Raw genomic sequence first — 18,864 nt, forward strand, 5'->3', positions numbered from 1 at the left:
CACTTTAAAAGAAAATAAAAATAGAGCTCCTGCCCAAAGAATCTGCATTTTCTAAAAAAGATTAGGACAAGGACTGAAAATGTTAAAATATCATGTCCAAAGCAACAGGTAGATAAACAGTGTAAGAGCTGGAAATAATGACCAGATCACTGTGAAGCCTCTACATACTCCCTTTAGTAAAAATAACCTCTTCAAAGTCAGGAAAGTTAGGTTTATTCAATGGAAGCAACTTAGATCAAATTCATCAATCAAGCTTTTGAAAGCTCAAATATGAAAAAGGAAAAACCTAAGGCAAGACTTGCTCAATTACATATTTATTTATTTATTTATTTATCAAAGATCTTAAGCATATTAATACTGGCTAGTATCACGTAGTGTGATATGCATTCAGATTTAGATAGGGATGTCTTAGTTATATCACAGTCTCCTCCATGAAGACGGCACTTTAGTACTACTGAGATTACTGCAGAGTGCTCTCAACACATACATTTCTGTTAAATCCTCTTTCATATACTGGTAATCTCCTGTTGTACATCTGACTCTGAATAGCACTGACTACTATTTTTGTGTAATTACTTCTCCCCAACTCCTCTGAAAATTGTTTTTCTTGCACTTGTCAATATCTGTTTTCAGCATAATATTCCAAAATTACTTTTCTACTTGCCAATGTGACTGAAAATTAATTTTGCTCCATATAAATTCAGTTTGAGACTTCAAAACAATTCTTATTCCAGTAAAGACCAACTAATCAGTGTGCCTTGGTTTTCATTTGGTCCATTCTTTCCAGTCCTTGTTTTCAAAGTCTTGGACCCTCTGTAACAGTAGACTAAAATAAGATTTTTTTTTTTTATGACTAAAGCTCATTCCAGACTTTCAAAAGCCTAATGGTGATTTTTTTGCCAATATTGTTTATCTAGTACCTTAATCACTTGTTTCAGACAGTATTAGGAACTTATGGGGTGGTTGTAGTTTTTTTAGCATTTTATTTCCCGTAGTCCCTCCCTCCTCCAATACATGCAAGCCTTACAGTAATTTTATCCCTATTTACATACACATACTCTCCTACACAGGTAACAGGTCTTCTCCCCTTACACCTTCACATTTAACCTAAAGTGTTGGATACACCTATTCTGATTGTGTTCTCTGTTCAGAAGTTAAATTACTGTTTCTGCATATGCATATAGTTCTTCTGGTAGCTGTTATTCTCTTCACATTAATGCTTGAGCTTGTACATGCTAGACTTCAGAAAAATTAGGTTCTTTGTAAGGTAATTTTATATTACTATCAAAACAGAAAAAATGTATTTTTTCTTGTTATTTTAAAATCAATTTCCAAAACCCAGAAAATATCCCTTTGCGGTATGAATTATTCACTTGATAAGATTTGTTTTTAAAAATATTTAGTTGGTTTATTTTTATTCATGAATTCTTTTGAGATATATCAAAATATAGTGGAAAACAGAATTCTCAAGATAAAGTACTAATATGTAGCAAGTAACTGTCAGACTAAAAACAGCAAGAGATGCTATTCAAGAAAGCAAGATAATGTCACTACCATGTATTTGAAATTTACTGTCCAAAATGAAAGTTTACTGGAGAAAATGAAAGTTTAGTTCATCCCCACACAAAAAATAGGTTCCATAATACAGTTGAATATAGGAAAAATTCAGCTCAGGCTTTCCACTATTTATCAAATTTCTACTTCTGTTTGCAGAGAAGAGTTTGAGACTATGACCTATATGTACTCTATCCTCAGAAATTAAAAAAAAATCAAATAACATACAAGGTTTCCAAAGTGTTAGGACTTCAGTTTTGCTTTGCTTTACAGGAAGCAGGGGGAGGGAGTGGGCAGGGGAAAACCAAGAATTGCAAGTCTTGTTTCTCTTCTCTCAGATTCTAAATGTCTTGACTATGCAACATTCGCTTAAAAACCCAGTGATGGAGATGGCTATCCCTACTGAGCACTTTCAATAATTAAGCTAGTACTTCTGGACCTGCACAGGGTGCTGCTGGTTTGAAAGGCAGCAAAACAGACACAGTGTAAACACTTTTGTGATGTCACTAAATTACATTGGACTTAACCTCTGACAATCACTCTCTGTGAGGGGAGGGACACCTGCTGTAAGGTCCTGGATGTGCCAATTTTCAATGGGCAATAAAATCGCAGATAGTGTCCCTCCAATGCTCATTAACAAAGAGATAACATGATCGCCCTTAAAAAGAAAACGATTTCCATTTAAACAGTGCCTCACATACGTCACTATTGACTGTATTGGGATTATTTGCTCCAGCAAAGCTTTGCATAACCCTAAAAGATCAAGTTCAACACCTGTTCAAGATTACTTCAATTTATACTGTCAACTCCCTGTTTAGTTCTGATTTGACAAAAACTAGTTTAAATCTACACAAAATGAGATCCTATTTTGCTACTGTAAACTTGTAAACAATTAACAGTTAGAAAACAGAATACATCATCTTCATTAGTCTGCACGAAACATCAGAGATACCAAAAGGCTCTTTCTTAAAACAGTAACAGATCAGCACCTATTCATTGAAAATCATTTAGAATGTTAAAAACTAAAAAGGTCAGGAATTGTAATCAGCAAAATACAAATACTAGGAGAACAGGTATTAGGATCAATCTTCCTTCTATGTTACTGACGTTTACCTTTGCAACTCCAGCCCTATGAGCACCCTGTGATTCCATGTACGCTAAGTATTTGTTGAATTCCCTGAATTCATCCATTGAAGGCCTAAAAGTCATGATTTTGCAGCTTGGGTTCGGAGGACTATCTGAGATGACAGCAGCCATTCTGATTCACTTTCAATCTAGCTTTAAAAAAAGAAAAAAAAAGAAAAAAATTACATACACCATAGAGCATAATCTGTAAAACAAATTCTGAAATTCAAAATACTTGGTTTCAGACATGAAAAGAAGCTTCTAAAATCATCTGCCCAAGCTAGTATAAAAGGTACAAAACAAATGTTTACTTTTTCACTTTACTCTTTTAAGAATACTCAGCTTTTATCCAGCACAAACTCTGTTGTGACGTACACAGTCTAGTCCATACGTCTATTTATTAAGCACGTTTTCTCAAGTTAACCTGGCATCTTCCTGTGTAGATCCATCTGGATGCTCCCTATCTAGAGAGTTACATCACACAGGCACAATCTAGAGTAACAAAACCACGTTTGATAAAATATCACTATTACCATTTAGTAAATGGTAAACAGCAACTACTCACTTCCCACTCACACTGCAAATACAGAGAAAAAACACTTTATTTCCTAGCTCTCACATTAGCATTTTAACAACAAGACTACACTACTCCTCATTCTCTGAAAGCTCTGCAGCAGAAAACAGTCCGCAAGTGATACACATAAAATCAGCATTTCCTCTTATTTCCATTTCTACACTGAGGATGACTAAAAAAAGTCATATTTCTATTTCATACCAAGATATAGTACTCATGAAAGGACTGATCTTTAGGCAACTGACAGATATACATTATCTTCAGAAGGTGTTGCTATTTCCAGCTATATATCACCATGTGTGATCTATTGTTCACCAAACTCTTCATTAATCTTACAAAAAAGCTCATCCCAGAATACAAATAATTCAGCTGTGACTAGCTTTTTACTGATTTCGCTTTCCTGAGCACATAATTCATTCCCTCATTTTCTACATCTGCAAAATGCATGCAACCATCTTTTTTTATGCCACACACTGTAACCATACGCTTTGCTTGTACGTCAGCGTATTAGTCACTAATTTCATTAGCTTCATGTCTCTTCTAGCTTTGTATGAATCACTGCACAAGAAAGCTGTATGTGCAAGATAAGATGCCTTTACGTCTTTCCACGCTTCATGGTCCTATGAGTATTTCAAAATTTAGTCTGCTTTTTGAATCTTTATTTTTCCTCTCATTTCACATCCCAAATTCACCCAGCATTATCACTTTCCATTCTTAGCAATTAATTGCATTTCTTTACCCACACTCCCATCTTCAGTAACATCCTATTCCCCTCCCTACACTATATTCCATCCCTGTTTGAATTTAAATTAACTAGATTGCTGCAACTATGTGTCCAGCTTTTGGCTGAGACAGAGAATATCTTCTTCCTGACAGCTGGCACAGTGCTGTGGTTTTGCATTCAGTATGAGAACAGAGTTGATAACAGGATGTTTCAGTTGTTGCTAAGCACTGCTTACTCTGAATCAAGGCTTCCCATCCCATGAGAGTGAGCAGGTACAGAAGACACTGGGAGGGAGCATGGCTGGGACACCACGTTCCAACTGGGTTACTCCATGCCATAGAACACCATGTCCAGTACATAAACTGGGGATTTGGCCATGACGGGCCAAGAGCTGCCTGGGGACAGGCTGGGAATCACTCATTGAATGGTGGGCAACTGTGAGCATCATTTGTTCCTCTTGAGTCCTCTCTCTCACCTTTTCATTGTAATTGATAGCAGTATATTTTATTTTGTTTCAATTATTAAACTGTTCTTATCTCAATCCACAAGTTTTACTTTGTTTTTCCGATTCTCCCCACTGGAAGTGGGGTGGGAAGTGACTCCTTTGCAATCTGGGGTTAAATCATGACACTTTCCCATTCCAAAAATCAGTACCATTTTAATTTGAGGGTATTTTTGCATTTAAATTACCAAGTCCATATAGACAAATATACCTTGACATGTGTGAGATAACTTCCCTCAGTAGTAAACAGCTGGCTTGTATACAATACATCCTTTATTTATTCCCATCTATTGAAGTTCCACATATAATCTTACTGATATGACCAGTCCTGGGAAAATGAAACTTGGATTTATGACCAAAGGTGAAGCTATGTTTTCCTTCATTGCAAAGTGCAATAGAGAGTGTTTACTATTTGTAATGGTTCACTCACAGTAAAGTGACACTGGAAATGTAATTAAACAGGATATGTGCCTTCCCTTAACAAAATCACCTTTTAGGCTTTCACCTTAAATATATTAAATAAGTATATACATCACTGAAATACACACACACCTCCCTCTAATAACCAAACCCTTTGGTATTTCTTCACTGCGAAAAAAATTAGCAGTCCTCCGTTATTCACCACTTCACATCTTTCAATCCATTCCACTGACTGCAAACAAGACACCCAGCACTCAGTAGTTATTTCATCATAGCACATAGGTAAAAATCCTTCCTTTAATTCTTTTCATATTCAGCAATAGTGTCAGTGAGGTTCTGGGGCACTTTGCAGGGCAAGAGGAGGTAGAAGGGGAAATGAAGGAGAGGAGAGGAGAGGAGTGGGACATAGAAGAGTTAAGGTATTCTATTGTTGCTCGGTTTGGTTTTTCTTTTAAAGCAAATTACTTGAGCATCCACTTATGAATTTGTCTTCTACATCACTAATATCCTTTGCTTCAGTGAACAGAAAGGACTTACCTGCCTAGTACCAAATCTAGCATTCCCAAACCAAGCCAAGGATTCTAAATGCACTAACTTTAAGGGGCAGAGGGAGTATGCTGCAAACAATAACAGCTGAAATTATTTTCAGTTAACCAATAACTGAATTGTTGTCTCACTACTACAACATCTCTCAGACATGTCTAAGCCTTACTTCTGCTTAATTCAATGTGGTATTTGTAAACAATATTGCACTAGAAGATTGGCTGATAGGCCAGTGGGTCATGCTGCCATCCAGAGGGACCCTGACAGGCTGGAGAAAATGGGCTGGCAAAAATGTTGTGAAGCTCAACAAGGGGAAGCACAGTCCCGCACCTGGGGAGGAACAACCCCAGGCATACGGGGTACATGATGGGGGCTGAAGGCTGGAAAGCAGCTTTGCTGAAAATGCCTTTGGGAGTTTTGGACACCAAATGGAACACAAGCCAGTACCATTCCCATGAAGCAGATGTGGTTAACTGTGTCCTGGGCTGCACCGGGAGGGAGGCTGACAGCAGATAAATTAAGGTGATCCTTCCCTTTTATTCAGCACTGGTGAGGGTACGCCCAGAGTGTTGTGCCTAGTTTTGGGTTTCCCAATACAAGCGTGATATGGAGCTAGCAAGCGTGCAACAAAAAGCACCATGACTGACAAATGGACTGGAGCATCTCCGTCATGAAGGCAGGCTCAGAGAGCTGGGATGATTCAGCCTAGAGAAGAGAAGGCTCTTATCTATGTGTATAAACACCTAATCAGACCATAGAATCACAGAACCATAGAATGTCTTGGGTTGGAAGGAACCTTAAAGGTCATTTAGTTTTAACCTCCCTGCCAGGGGCACAACAAGACCTGAACCATATGCAGTAACATGCTGGCTCCTAGCAAAAGGACCAGGTTAGTTTCAAGGGTATTCAAAAGATATTCCAAAATCTTTAAAATTCTCAAATGCTACTGTAAGAAGCCTTGACAAGAAGGAAGGAAAGAAGGAAAAAAATGTAGGAAGATACCTCCCCCATAAATTGGAGAAAAGGCCAAAGGCATGATTATTCATCATGCCCAGTAGATGACTCCCAAAGTACAGAGGTGACTGCAATACTGAATACACATACCAGATCAGTTTCCCAACCCACAACACTCACATCATAAACCAATACTACAGAGTACACCCAAATTATAATCTTAGCTAAGGCCCCTGTAGGACAAACAGCACCACAGGGAACACATACTGCAAGTAAGTAATTACACAACACACCTCTGAGAACAAGCACAACAGCTCTCATAGCAAATAAATCAACATTGTAACCAGCAACTATTAAAGCAATACAATTAATTGCTCATAACACCTTTGTTTCAACATGCTCTGGTCAGATCTCTGGTTACCTCAATCCTTCCTGCCTGACACTGGGTGCCAAAATGGATGTCATGGTTTAACCCCAACCTGCAACTAAGTACCATCATTCACTTACCCAGGAGGAGAATCAGGGAACAAAGTAAAACTCATGGGTTGAGATCAGAACAGATTAATTGAAACAAAGCAAAATTTACTTTCATTATCATCACAGAGAGACAGAGAAAGCCCAAGAAAATCAAGAGATGCACAGTACAGTTGCTCACCATTTGCTGATTGATGCCAAACCCGTGCCCGAACCGCAGTCAGCCACTCTTCAGAGTAACTCTCCCAGTTTATATACTGGCATGATATTTCATGCTATGGAATATCCCTTTGGCAGTTCAGATCAGCTGTCCTGGTCAGCTCCTTCCCAGGTTTTCGTTCAGCTCCTCACTGGAAAAGCATGAGACACTGAAAAATCCTCGACTTAGGGTAAGTACTGCTTGGCAACAACCAAAACATCAGTGTGTTTATCAGCATTATTTTCACATTGAATCCAAAACACAGCACTGTACCAGCTACTAAGAAAAAATTAACTCTCTCCCAGACAAAATCAGGACACAAGGCAACTGGCACAAACTGAAACAGACGAAATTCCATCTGAACATCAGAAAACAGTTTCTCACTGTGAGGGTGGTCATACACTGGATGAGGTTGCCCAGAGAGGCTGTGAAGTGTCCCTCCTTGGTTATATTCAAAAGCCAGTTGTCCTGGTTCTGGCCAGGATGGGGTTAATTTTTTTGCAGTAGTTGAGAGGTGGCATGGCCAGGACCCTGATGGTATTCAATACCATCTCAAGTCATTGCCGGGGCAGAGGAAAGGGACCCTCTTCCAGGGAGAAGGGGTTCCCTCCGGTGAGAAGACCGGTGGTGGGGGAAGCCCATCTGTATTTGTTTATTGTGAGAATTACAGTGAGCACTTTTTGCATATGAATAATTTTCTCTTTCTGTACACTTCTGTTAGTAATATTGTTGCTTTACTGTTTGGTTTCTTATCTCATTCTCGTTTCCAATAAATTACTCTCAACCCGTGATCTTCACCTTTTGTGCCTCCAATTCTCAACTCTTTCCCGCAGCAGCGGGAAGGGGGAGGGGAAAAGGGAGCGAGAGAGAGGCATGTGGTTCGGAGAGTCTCTGTGGGAATACTGAATTGGGAGTACCATTTCTAAAACAGAACGCCAGTTCAACACTTTCTGAACAATCCATTGCAGCTGAGCCTGCTTTGTGCAGGGAGATTGGACAGGATGATCTTCAGACATCCCTTCCAACCTCCACAGTTCTCTGACTCTAAACTATTCCCTTCTACTGTTGTAAGTTAAACACTGCAGCTGCACAGCTAAACACTAAAAGTTACAGTGACAAATTAATTCTGCCAACTCATACAAGCACACAGTGACAGATACAACCTACATCACCCTCCACTACATCACAGATGACGCCCATTTCCAAAAGCATTTCCATATATTGATTTACCAATTAAGTTAATCAGTTGCTATGTAAACTTATTAAATTAAATCATCCATATAGAAAGCCAGTGTCAAAAGGAAACCTAATATCAACCTTGTTGTCCTTATTTTGCCTATGCATGCAGAACACAAGAAACCACAGTGCCTGGATGTGTTCCAACAAACCTGATGCTCTATCTGCTTTGGAATTAAATTTGTCTAAATTGAAGCGGTGTAAGTCTGAAATACATCTGACATCCTACGTTCCTTCTGCAAAGCAATAAGAAGACAACAAAAAGACATATCCAAGTAGTTCGGCTATCAGAAAAGCTGCAAGATGATCTTGACCAGTGTCTGATTTTAAGCACTAGCCACAACAAGCTTATTATGACATGAATTGGTATGGTAAACATTCCTCTTAACTAAAACATCTCACCAAAATATACCAGTTTTAATAGTTGAGCTGCTTTAAAAACAGCAATGTACCAAACAAACTGAATATATTCTAGCACCTAGCCACAATGAAGAAATTAAGTTAAAGATTGTTAATCAAATTAATAACCAGTGATTTACTCATGCTAGCTTCCACAATCACATATCAGCATTCTTCTCTGGCCACTAGATTCCTAAAATCCTGTTTGCAAATATACTAACAAAATTATTCTTCTGCTTCTTTGGAATTAAGACAAGGCGCAAGCATATAACTGAATTGTATGGTGATGAAGTTCAGTCTGTATCACAAGCAGAATAACTTTCAACTCGTCATGAACACAGGTACAGCACTGGAAAGGCAGAATTTTCGCCCAGCTTCACTGCAGTATGAAAAATACAAATCCTGTATATCACAGGATCTTTTATCTACCTGCTTCCACGCATCTTAGGCCCCCAAGCAATGACCACACAGACCACTCAGCTTCTTTTGGTGCAAATAAACTGTCAAGTCCGTGCTCCTCTATTACTCTTCTTCCACGGTAAAAAATGCCTTTTCATTAACTCACTGGGTAAAACTGCTCTTTGATAAGCACAGTGTTTGTAAGAACATGCATTGAGCAGTTTCTACTATATAGCATCCTTAGTGTAAGAGGCAGAAAGATCATAAAGGCCACGCAGTAATTGTTATGCTAGAAGTCCATTTTAGATCCTGCTACTCATTTTAAGATTTCTTAGTAATTTAACACCCTTACAACCATGATCTATCAGTGGGAACTTCTTAAATTCATTTCACATTCAATTATTGCATTTGTTCATTACAAATGCCAATCTGAAACAGAAAGCATCAGTACTGAGTTACAGGTTTTAAATTTACCACAAAAAACAAACCACCCAGAAAATGTTGGCCTTACAATTAAATTCTCTTAACTTCTAACACAATACTTAATTCTCTCAAGGACTTTGTGGAAATTCAAGAATCCTATATACTTTCTCCAAACAAGGCCTACTTTTGTTCTTTTTCTCACATGTAAAAATTCAGTTATACCCTAGTCAAATCATTAAGACAAGAGAGCATAATGTACAGTTCAGTTTAAGAGTTAAGAGGCTTTCAGAGGTCCTTTCGCAGACAAGAGCATAACTACTAAGAGGCCGTTCTAACGTAAAATCCACACTGCAATCACACTATCACTGACTCAACTATTACACTGAGGTGTATACATAACTACCTATTTTCTGATATTACAAAGCTGTACAACCTGAGAAATAAAACTTCCAGAGTTTTTGTTTACTACTACACAATGAAAATGTGCAAGGTATTAGTAAATACCAAGTTATAAAAATAAATGGGCAATATGCCCATTTAGGCTGCACATTATGAAATAGCAAGACAAGTAATACATAAACAGGGAGATTTTACAGTTATTTTAAATCCCTAATACCAGCATTGTAATCAGCCATTTTCTGTCCCCTTACAAGACAGTACTGCACTTGGAAAAAATGCCCATTACTATCTAGAAAAGCAGAGGGCAATGTGAATAAATTATATACTCCACTCAAATTAGCATGCATTAGTACTTTGCTAACACTGAAAGAAACTTTTTTAGTTAATCATGGGAAAGCTTTAGCCAAACAAGTCCAAGCTATGAACCTGATCCAATAAACTGCAAAGCCTGTCCATAAAGCTTCAATTTCTTTGTGACCAAGTAGTGTGCCTATGTCTTGAAAGATATCTGATTAAACAACTCAAAATTTAGATAAAATACAAGCATGTAGTTTGTCAAAGCTGCCAGCTAAAATGGCAGTAGCTCGGTTAAAGAACCTGATCCTCCTTTTAAAGAGTTTATAGCCTTTGTAAGGCCTTGTTCAAACCCTCAAATCATCAGCCAGGAGTATATTAATGCTATATTTGTCTCAATACTACAGAAGTGAAAACATGAGGTTGGCAAAGTTCAGTCATCCACATCTATGCCAGTAAATGGCCTGAGAAACCTACTGAACATAAACCAAAACACCAGAGTTCAACACTAGAAAAGCTCACATACATCAAGATGAAATCTAATTAATGCTACAATTCTTTACATAATCCAAGATGCAAACATATTTCACCACTTACAGTGACAGGCAAAAGTGCTTTTTAAATAACTCCTGTAATATTTGAACAGCATAGCCTGTATAAACATAACAGATCTGATACTTAAGAACAGAAGTGTACCATATTACATGCTTGATCACACACTGTATTCTGCATGATTGTTTGCTAAGTGCAGAATCTACAGAATTGTTTCTTCTGTATCCTAAGATATTGTGGTACCATACCACAGCAAACTGAAGTTTAACTATCCAAATTAGTACCAGGCAGCTACAATTTCAAGCCTCCCCTGCCAAAACATTGAACAGGTTTTTGTAATCCCTACAACTTGCCATACTATTAAAGCTGTCAAAATACTAAATAAAATGTATTGGTGGAAAAGTTATCTGTTAAACACTGTTCTTTGATGCAGAATTCTCCATACCCTCGGAAGAACACAGAATACATTATTCCCAGAACTGGAAAATATCTTCCAAGTTCCGTTTATTTGATATCTGTCACAGAAATCTAAACTAGCAAATTAATCAAATTACAAGCATGACGCCAATTCACAAAACTAGAAAATACTAAACCAGAATGAAACACACTAGAAAAACAGCATGTGTTAATTTGCAGTTGGTTAAAATGCGCAAAAAACGGCAGCCTTCACTACATGAAACCAACTTTCAGTATTACAGTACTGTCTCTCTTTTTCCTTCTAGCGTAAAATGAACAAACCAATACTTTGAGATCCACCCATCATCAGCAGGGAACCAAAACTTTCTGGCTTTAAGACACAAGATAAAATATTGACAAATTATTTCTTCCAAAGGTGCTTTGTGGGAGGCATCTCTTGACTGCCCACTTTGGCCCCTCTACTGAAAGCACTGCTGAACAAGAAAGGCGGAAAAGCACAGCCAGCTGTCTACTGCACTATACACAAAATTATTAGCTAACATGGGAAAGTGCTAAGTAACTACAGACCACTCATGTCATACCTGTGTCATGTGCTCATATTTTGAAAGATAAGATTATTTATTATTTCTGTGTGTTCTAATACATAAAATATCAACATCCACAACCTTTACTCAGCAATCCAAATTAAACAAATCACACAAAGCAAGCTCCAGTAAAAGCAAAAATGAAGGAAGAGATCAAATCTCTGAAGGTCATCGCTTCTCACAGATAAATTAGCTAAAACACACATTCTTCCCTTTTTCTTTTGTTGTAAATTTTCAACCACACTAGCTATGGGATAACAAGCATTTGAGGAAGAATTAACTCCCAGAATTTTTTTTTAAACAGCTAATAACAAGAAAATAACTTTGTCCACAGAAAGGCATGCACAAAGAGCCACAACACTTTTCTTGAGGCTGATCTGAAAAACACAAAGTAATATATCTGAAAGCAGTTGTCAGATATGAAAGTTTTCAAACTAAAATAACACAAGATAAGCATTCACATTATGAAGCTGCCATTTTTTAGGAATCATTCAATATGAACACTTTATTGACAAAATCTGAAGAAAATTATGATTAGCTCCCGTAACCTCCTGTTTCCATACTCTGTTTAGCAAAATAAAGATGTTTGTACCACCAGCTCTGCAAGAGCTGGAAAGGAAACTAGTAGGAAACCATGTCTTAATCTACAATAGTCTAAGCAGCAATTTTATCTACAACACAGGTAAACACACCAGGGTAGATTCACTTCTGCATTTTCTTACATCATTTTTAAAGCTTTTAGCATAATCTCTAAGTAGGTACCATGCAATTCCCCATATTGTTTGACAAAGTTAATTCAAAGATGCAAGATACTACATGAATGCACGGCCCACGATTAGCTATAAGAATTACTTTTAGGTAATTGGAAACATAAAAGCACAGTTTGCTTGTTCAACTATTACCGAGCATGCAAACAGTTAATTCTCAATGTAATTTGGTTTTGCACAGTTATGTTTGAATTATTCCTTTAATCACAGTAAATGTGCAGGCAAATTATATATGCCTACTTTATGTACTTGGCTTTGAAAGAGATCCTATCTACCAGAAATTCCAAACCTGTCAATTAGATTATTTGGTTGTATTAACTCATAAAAGAAATATATGGGACACAGAGTTTTGTATTTGTGATATGAGGCCAAATCTCATAGTTAGGTATGCATTCCTCAGACATCCACCATCATCAGGAAGAATCAATTAAGTTTTAATATGTTAGAAGCATTGACGATGTTAATAGACTATAAAAACTTGAGAAACCAGGAATCCGGGCAAGTAACCATATTCTGAAGCTCCTGAAACCACCTCAATTTTACTATAAAGCTCTGAGTAGTTTGCAAACTTCATTTCTAGTTTGCATTTCTGTGTTTGGTACTAGACTTACAGAAAAAATATTGCAAAAATATAAAAATGGTCTAATTCGAACCCATAAATATTGAACTGAAAAATTACCTGAATTCATTCCATAGACATTCTTCTCCCACACAAGGCTCACAGCATGAAAAACATCTTGAAATAATTGATCTGGGACAAAGGACAAGAAGAAAAAAAACAGATAGAAAAAGTACTTTTCTTATTCTTATTTGCAACCCGTTGTCACACGAGAGAGCGGAAAGCTTAAACAAGTTATTAAAGAAGCCCTGCCACAGTCAGGAGGTACAGAAAGGACTCCCTTGCTTTCTAAACTTCTTCTCAGAGAAGGGTTTAGGTGCAGCTTAATCAATCCTATCTTAGCCTCAGACTGTGTCCATGGTTTCAATTTAAAGAATTATAGAGGTATGATTAAATCATATTGTCTTGTAGGTTTTTATTAATGGCAAAACGGACATATTTATATAAAATTAATTATTTAATAGGACAATTGAACAGACAAAAGATCTTAATCAAAAGTATGTATTACACAGTGTAAAAGCTAAAAACCTACTAGCAGGGCATCATATAAAGCGGTATAGGGCACTGTAACAAAGCAATTATATTAAAGGAACTGTATCAAAGCTAGCAAAACAAACAACCATTAAGTAGAGATTGATATAATTCACAATACGAGACAGCGGGCAGATCTCTCTTTCTCTTAATCCCTGGGCAGTAACCATGAAGATGCATCTCTGCTTCACGGGAAAAGCTCCACACTTCAAGAAAGTATGAGGAAGAGTCTGCCACGTGAAAGTTGGACTGGGCTTTTATAGTTATACAGTGACGGACTGGTAGTCACAGATTTACAGGCCAGTGACTAGTTTATCTGTCAAATTCTGCTTTAAAAACCAGAATGTGTATCTGAAGCCTGGTGAACCTGGCTGGTTTTAGCATAATTCAACACCGAGACAGCAGCCTGGCTCCAGCAGCAGAACTTGCATGATGGCCTGCATAATGGCCTGCACGATGGTTTGCATAATGCCTTGCATTGTATGCATCGTCTGACCGGATTCTTGGCCTTATCGGGCAGGCCACCCTGCCCCACCCATGCTTCTTTTTAATGAAAACACACATATGAAATCCATAGTCCTAGTCGGAAGTAGCATGTCACAGGTTTCAGCAACAGCAAGTCAGATCTATCAAGTTTCCACAGCTGCTAACAGCAGATATCTAGTAAATAGTAAGTGTAGGAGTAGCTTATAATTTACTTTTTCAGAATATCATCTAATTCTTCAGTAATGTATATATCAAGGAGTCCTTAGGCACAGCGGATATTACTCGCACTTGGTGGAGTTTGATGATTTTTTCCCCACAATTCTGAACCTTTGTAGGCCGTTAGTATCCAAAACATCTCATGACATAGCACTCTACAGTCAACAATATGCTAAGTGATGTATCTTCCTCTGTATATGTTGAGTATTTCGCATTTTAGATTTATCTGATATCTCATGTGCACACTGGGAACAGTTATCTAACTGCTCACATTTACTTTCTGACCACACATGACTTACAGATCTCTACCGTGGTCTCATGCAGTGAATCTCTTCCAAGCTGAAAACTTCTAGCCTCACCACAGAAAATCCATTCCACATTTCTGATCATCATTGTATCCTATCTTTGCCAGTTCCAGTAAATTATTTTTAGTCATGGGAAATGGATATTAAAGCTGTAAGCACTATTCAAGATGCAAGTAAACCATGAATTCACACAATGGTGTAACAATACTATCAAATCTGGGTGCAGCCCTCACAGAGTCCGGACAGTGGTTTGGTCTAGCTCTCAGTTTTCAAAAGGCTAATTTACAAGTACCCATAAGTTCAGAAAAATATTCATTGCTAACACAGTCTGTAATATTCATGGGGATAGAAAATGCAGGTGGTGGATGTGAATTGCTTCCTGATTAAGCACTTTCAAACAGTTCTACTAGGTCTGTCATTTCTGCCAATACACATTTCTCAAAAAAATCTCCCTAACTATATGGCATGTAATTAACTGCTTTTGCAGGTCTCCTCCCAAAAGATACTGTTTTATCTTGGATTTCACAACTCCTTAACATCAAAACATCTATATCCTTTTCAACCCAAGGGAATGCCATGAAGCTGCATCAGGGGAGGTGGCTGGGCACTGGAACAGGCTCCCCAGGGAAGTGGCCACAGCACCAAGCCTTGCAGAGTTCAAGGAGCTTTTAGACAACGCTCTCAGGCACATGGTGTGATTCCTGGGGTGTCCTGTGCAGGGCCAGGAGTTGGACTCAATGATCCTTGTGGGTCCCCTCCAAATCAGGATATTCTATGATTCTACAATTCTGCAAAGATTTGTATATCTCAGTAAATCCAAAGGAGATTTCCACAGGGACAACAAAAGAACACTGTGAGTTTAGAAGTTTCACCAACTTAAATATAAGCCGTACCTACAACCTTGAAGGCAACAAATCAGTTAAGAAAAAGCTTTTATTATTAACTAATAATTTCCCAAATTTTAGAGATTTTTACTGATGTCAGTATTTATCATCATGGATTCAAATCAAATACTCCGAATACGTCATTGAATCCAACCAAACATGAAGAGTTTGATTCCTAAAACCTAGGGAGTTTCTTACACTTTTTCATTTCTATGCCTTTATTAATAGCTCAGTTACCAGACTTCTACACATTTCCCCTATTTTAACTTTAAATCAAAAGTACTCTTTTTTTTTCAAAGCAGTTTATGATTATAAACAATTTATCCACCTCCAAAGCCATAGGTTCATTTACCATTTTAGCAACTTACACATTGTTTTAATCAAAGAAATAAACTGTGAAAATTAAACAAAACCTGTCTCAGCACAGCAATTTTTGTCATACAACATCTACCATGAATAGAAGTACTTATCTAGGTCTTCTTACAGACAAGCTATCTGCTAGTAACTGGCCTTTTAATTTTATCAGACAAAACCCAGTGGGAAATCACAGGTCTAATGAGCTAAATCCCAACAGCTCCCGTTGAGTGACTCTACCTTTTACAGGCAGAAATGTCACAAAGGAACTGGAATGCATTTTGTTTGTAAAATTTTCCCTTAATATCTGTACCTGAATTATCCTACCATGCCTGAAAATCAGAAAGTGAAACTGATCAGACACTGACATTTTTTCAATAATCAGTTTTCACAGAAATGTGTTTTGAACTTTAAATCTTTCAATTTTAACACCTTAAATTTAGAATCTTGACAAGTTTTCTAATCCTTTTTTCTTCATATTGTCCTCAGTTTTCAGGGTATACTGTCCCACAAATGTTAGATGTAAAGAGAATTAAGGATAAAAATGAGTATTTGCATAACTCAGTAATATGACAAAGCCAACAACTCAACCACTGTGTGCCAATCCATATTTTGAACAGGTTGGAAGAAAGTGCAAGCCTACAGAAGATTTTTTTATGACACATACGGGCATCCAAGAAACCTGAAGTAAATACTAAGTTTTCATAAAGCAAAACTACAATAAGAGTTTATAACACATTCTGGACTTCGGATGAGCAAATTCTTCTTGACACCTTCATTACGTGATTTGATTACACAACAACTACTATCCTGCAAGTAAAAAACACTGCACTGCACTGCACTGTTCAAAATATCCTATGGGTCTGCCTGTGAATCTAAAAGAAAATCAAGTAAAGAACTCAACACATCGCTTGTTCATTTTAAGATATGAAATATCAAGCTATCAAATGACTATGGAGATTTTTTACTAGATAAGTACTAAAATCTTAACATTTCAGGACATCACCTTTTGAATGATTCCTGCGATCACTCAGGGAACTTGAAAATATCTTGTAATAACAGAATTACAGTAATACAGTTTCATGTGGACTAAAATTAAGTATTAGGGTGGGGTTTTCTAATTTACACTGAGGATAGTAAGACAAAGATACGACCTTTATAAAACATATTTGACCAAAACTGACACCACCACAAAACCCATTCACATTCTGTTCAGCATCATGCTGATGAAACATATCTTAGCAAAAGAAGCCTAAGAATAAAGTTAGTAAATAACTGTGTTAACTGCAGAACTGAGACCAATCTAGAGCTGTTTAAACTCAGAAAGGCTTACATCTACTGAATTCAGTATTTTTTTTAAAAGTTGCATATAAAATCATATTTTTTACTAAGTACTGTGTCTCCTACTAATACCTTAGAAATACTCTAATAATTACAAGTTGACAACATAATTTTCTGATTTGAATCACTGTAGTGACTGTGCATTCAGATTTAGTGAAGAACCATTTAAGTGATTTTTTAGAAATCAGGTCAAAAGATACAAAATTCTGCATGCAATACTCATCAATAATTAAGGACTTAAACTTACAGGATTTTAATTTTTTCCCATTTCATCATATTTACCATTCAAAAAAAAAAAAGAGACCAAATCAATGACTTTTCAAAACCAACACTGACTGAAGATTTTTCCCTCATCTACATCCTAATCCAACAGCTCATGTCCACGTATTTAAATGATACCTATTGTTTCCTGGGTCAGTCCCTGGAAATTGCTTTTATACACATCTGTATCTGCACTTAGCTAACAGAAAACCATCAGCTGCCAGCAATCAGTAGCACCAACACTACTCCAAACTGGAAGTCGAGAGAAAGATAAGCATGAGGGGCAGTGGTTCAAATTACTATCATTTTAACTACTGAAAAGGAAATGACGCTTGTGTTTTCCATTTTCTTGTGTTTGGAAGTTACTTACCTGAAGCAATGCAATCAGCTAGTTATTACAGTTCAAGGAAAAATAAGGATAAAGCCCAAGACAAATGTTATACCACGGACACAAAAATAAACCCCACTGCAGTCTCACAAAAATAGCCTGTATTACGCTGCTAGAAAGCTTCATTCTTGTGGAAAACGTTTCAGCTTAAAATGCGCTCGTTTAGTAGCCACCAGGTAACTTCCCTTGCTACAGCTGATAACTATAGTGCAGGAATCACAAATATGCAAAAACGTAGTTTAAAAACGTAAAAAATAAATGCTGTTTACTCTCCGAGCTAGTATCATTTTTTAACAAACATGTGGACGTCCACTATTTTTCCTAATACAGTTAAGCTATCAGGAATAATTTTTTGCATGCACTTCACATTTCAGATTGCCAGCTAAAATCCACTAAAGAAGAGAGAAAGCTCATTAAGAGAAGACTATTAAGGTGGCATAGAGCCCTGGTCCCAAAACCAGCTGCGAAAGCGTGTAGCACTATAACCACAGACAGACACACACACGTGGAACCGGCGCTTAACTGAGGGTTTTACTCAGCGCACAGCTTCGAAGTCCTAGCGACGTGCAGGAACGAACGAGCTGTACGAAAAAGAGACTAAGAAAAATCCGCAATAATTTCAGCACAGCGCTGAAGGACACGGAGAGATGTAACGCTGAGTTTCGCTCCGTCCACACACGTCGCACATGCGGGGAAGCCGCCCGACCCCCCGGGACGCTCCCGCCGGCCGTGGACGGGAACGCGAGACCTGCCGTTCCCACACCTGCGCTTTCGCTTCCCCCCCCTCGGCCGCAGCCACCACCCATCGCTGGCGGCCGGAGTCCGAGCCCCCGCCCCCGCCCCGGGCCCGGTCGGCGCTGCCCCGCCGGGGAACCCGCGCTCCGGCCCGGCCTCCGCAGCCCCGCAATGCTCCCGCACGCCCGGCCGGCACCTGTCCCGG

At 38.0% G+C, this 18,864-nt stretch overlaps 1 protein-coding gene across 7 annotated transcripts in view; it reads right to left on the bottom strand.

Annotated features, from left to right (window-relative positions):
- The window catches only part of KDM4C (lysine demethylase 4C), a 248,398-nt gene extending 235,093 nt beyond the window's left edge, over positions 1–13,305 (bottom strand). For all 7 annotated transcript variants that reach the window (XR_003532110.1, XR_003532111.1, XR_003532112.1 and 4 more), the window contains exons 1-2: positions 13,219–13,305; positions 2,668–2,832 (exon numbers count right to left, since the gene is read on the bottom strand). Coding sequence is in view for 4 of the 7 variants with exons in the window: in XM_027670574.1 (XP_027526375.1) it covers positions 2,668–2,811 (144 nt within the window). In the remaining 3 variants the exon portion in view is untranslated. The remainder of the gene's footprint in view (positions 1–2,667; positions 2,833–13,218) is intronic.
- Positions 13,306–18,864: the final 5,559 nt, after the last annotated feature.

Source organism: Neopelma chrysocephalum, unplaced genomic scaffold (genome assembly GCF_003984885.1).
Source record: "Neopelma chrysocephalum unplaced genomic scaffold, ASM398488v2 Primary Assembly neopelma1_96921, whole genome shotgun sequence".
Classification (NCBI taxonomy): domain Eukaryota; kingdom Metazoa; phylum Chordata; class Aves; order Passeriformes; family Pipridae; genus Neopelma; species Neopelma chrysocephalum.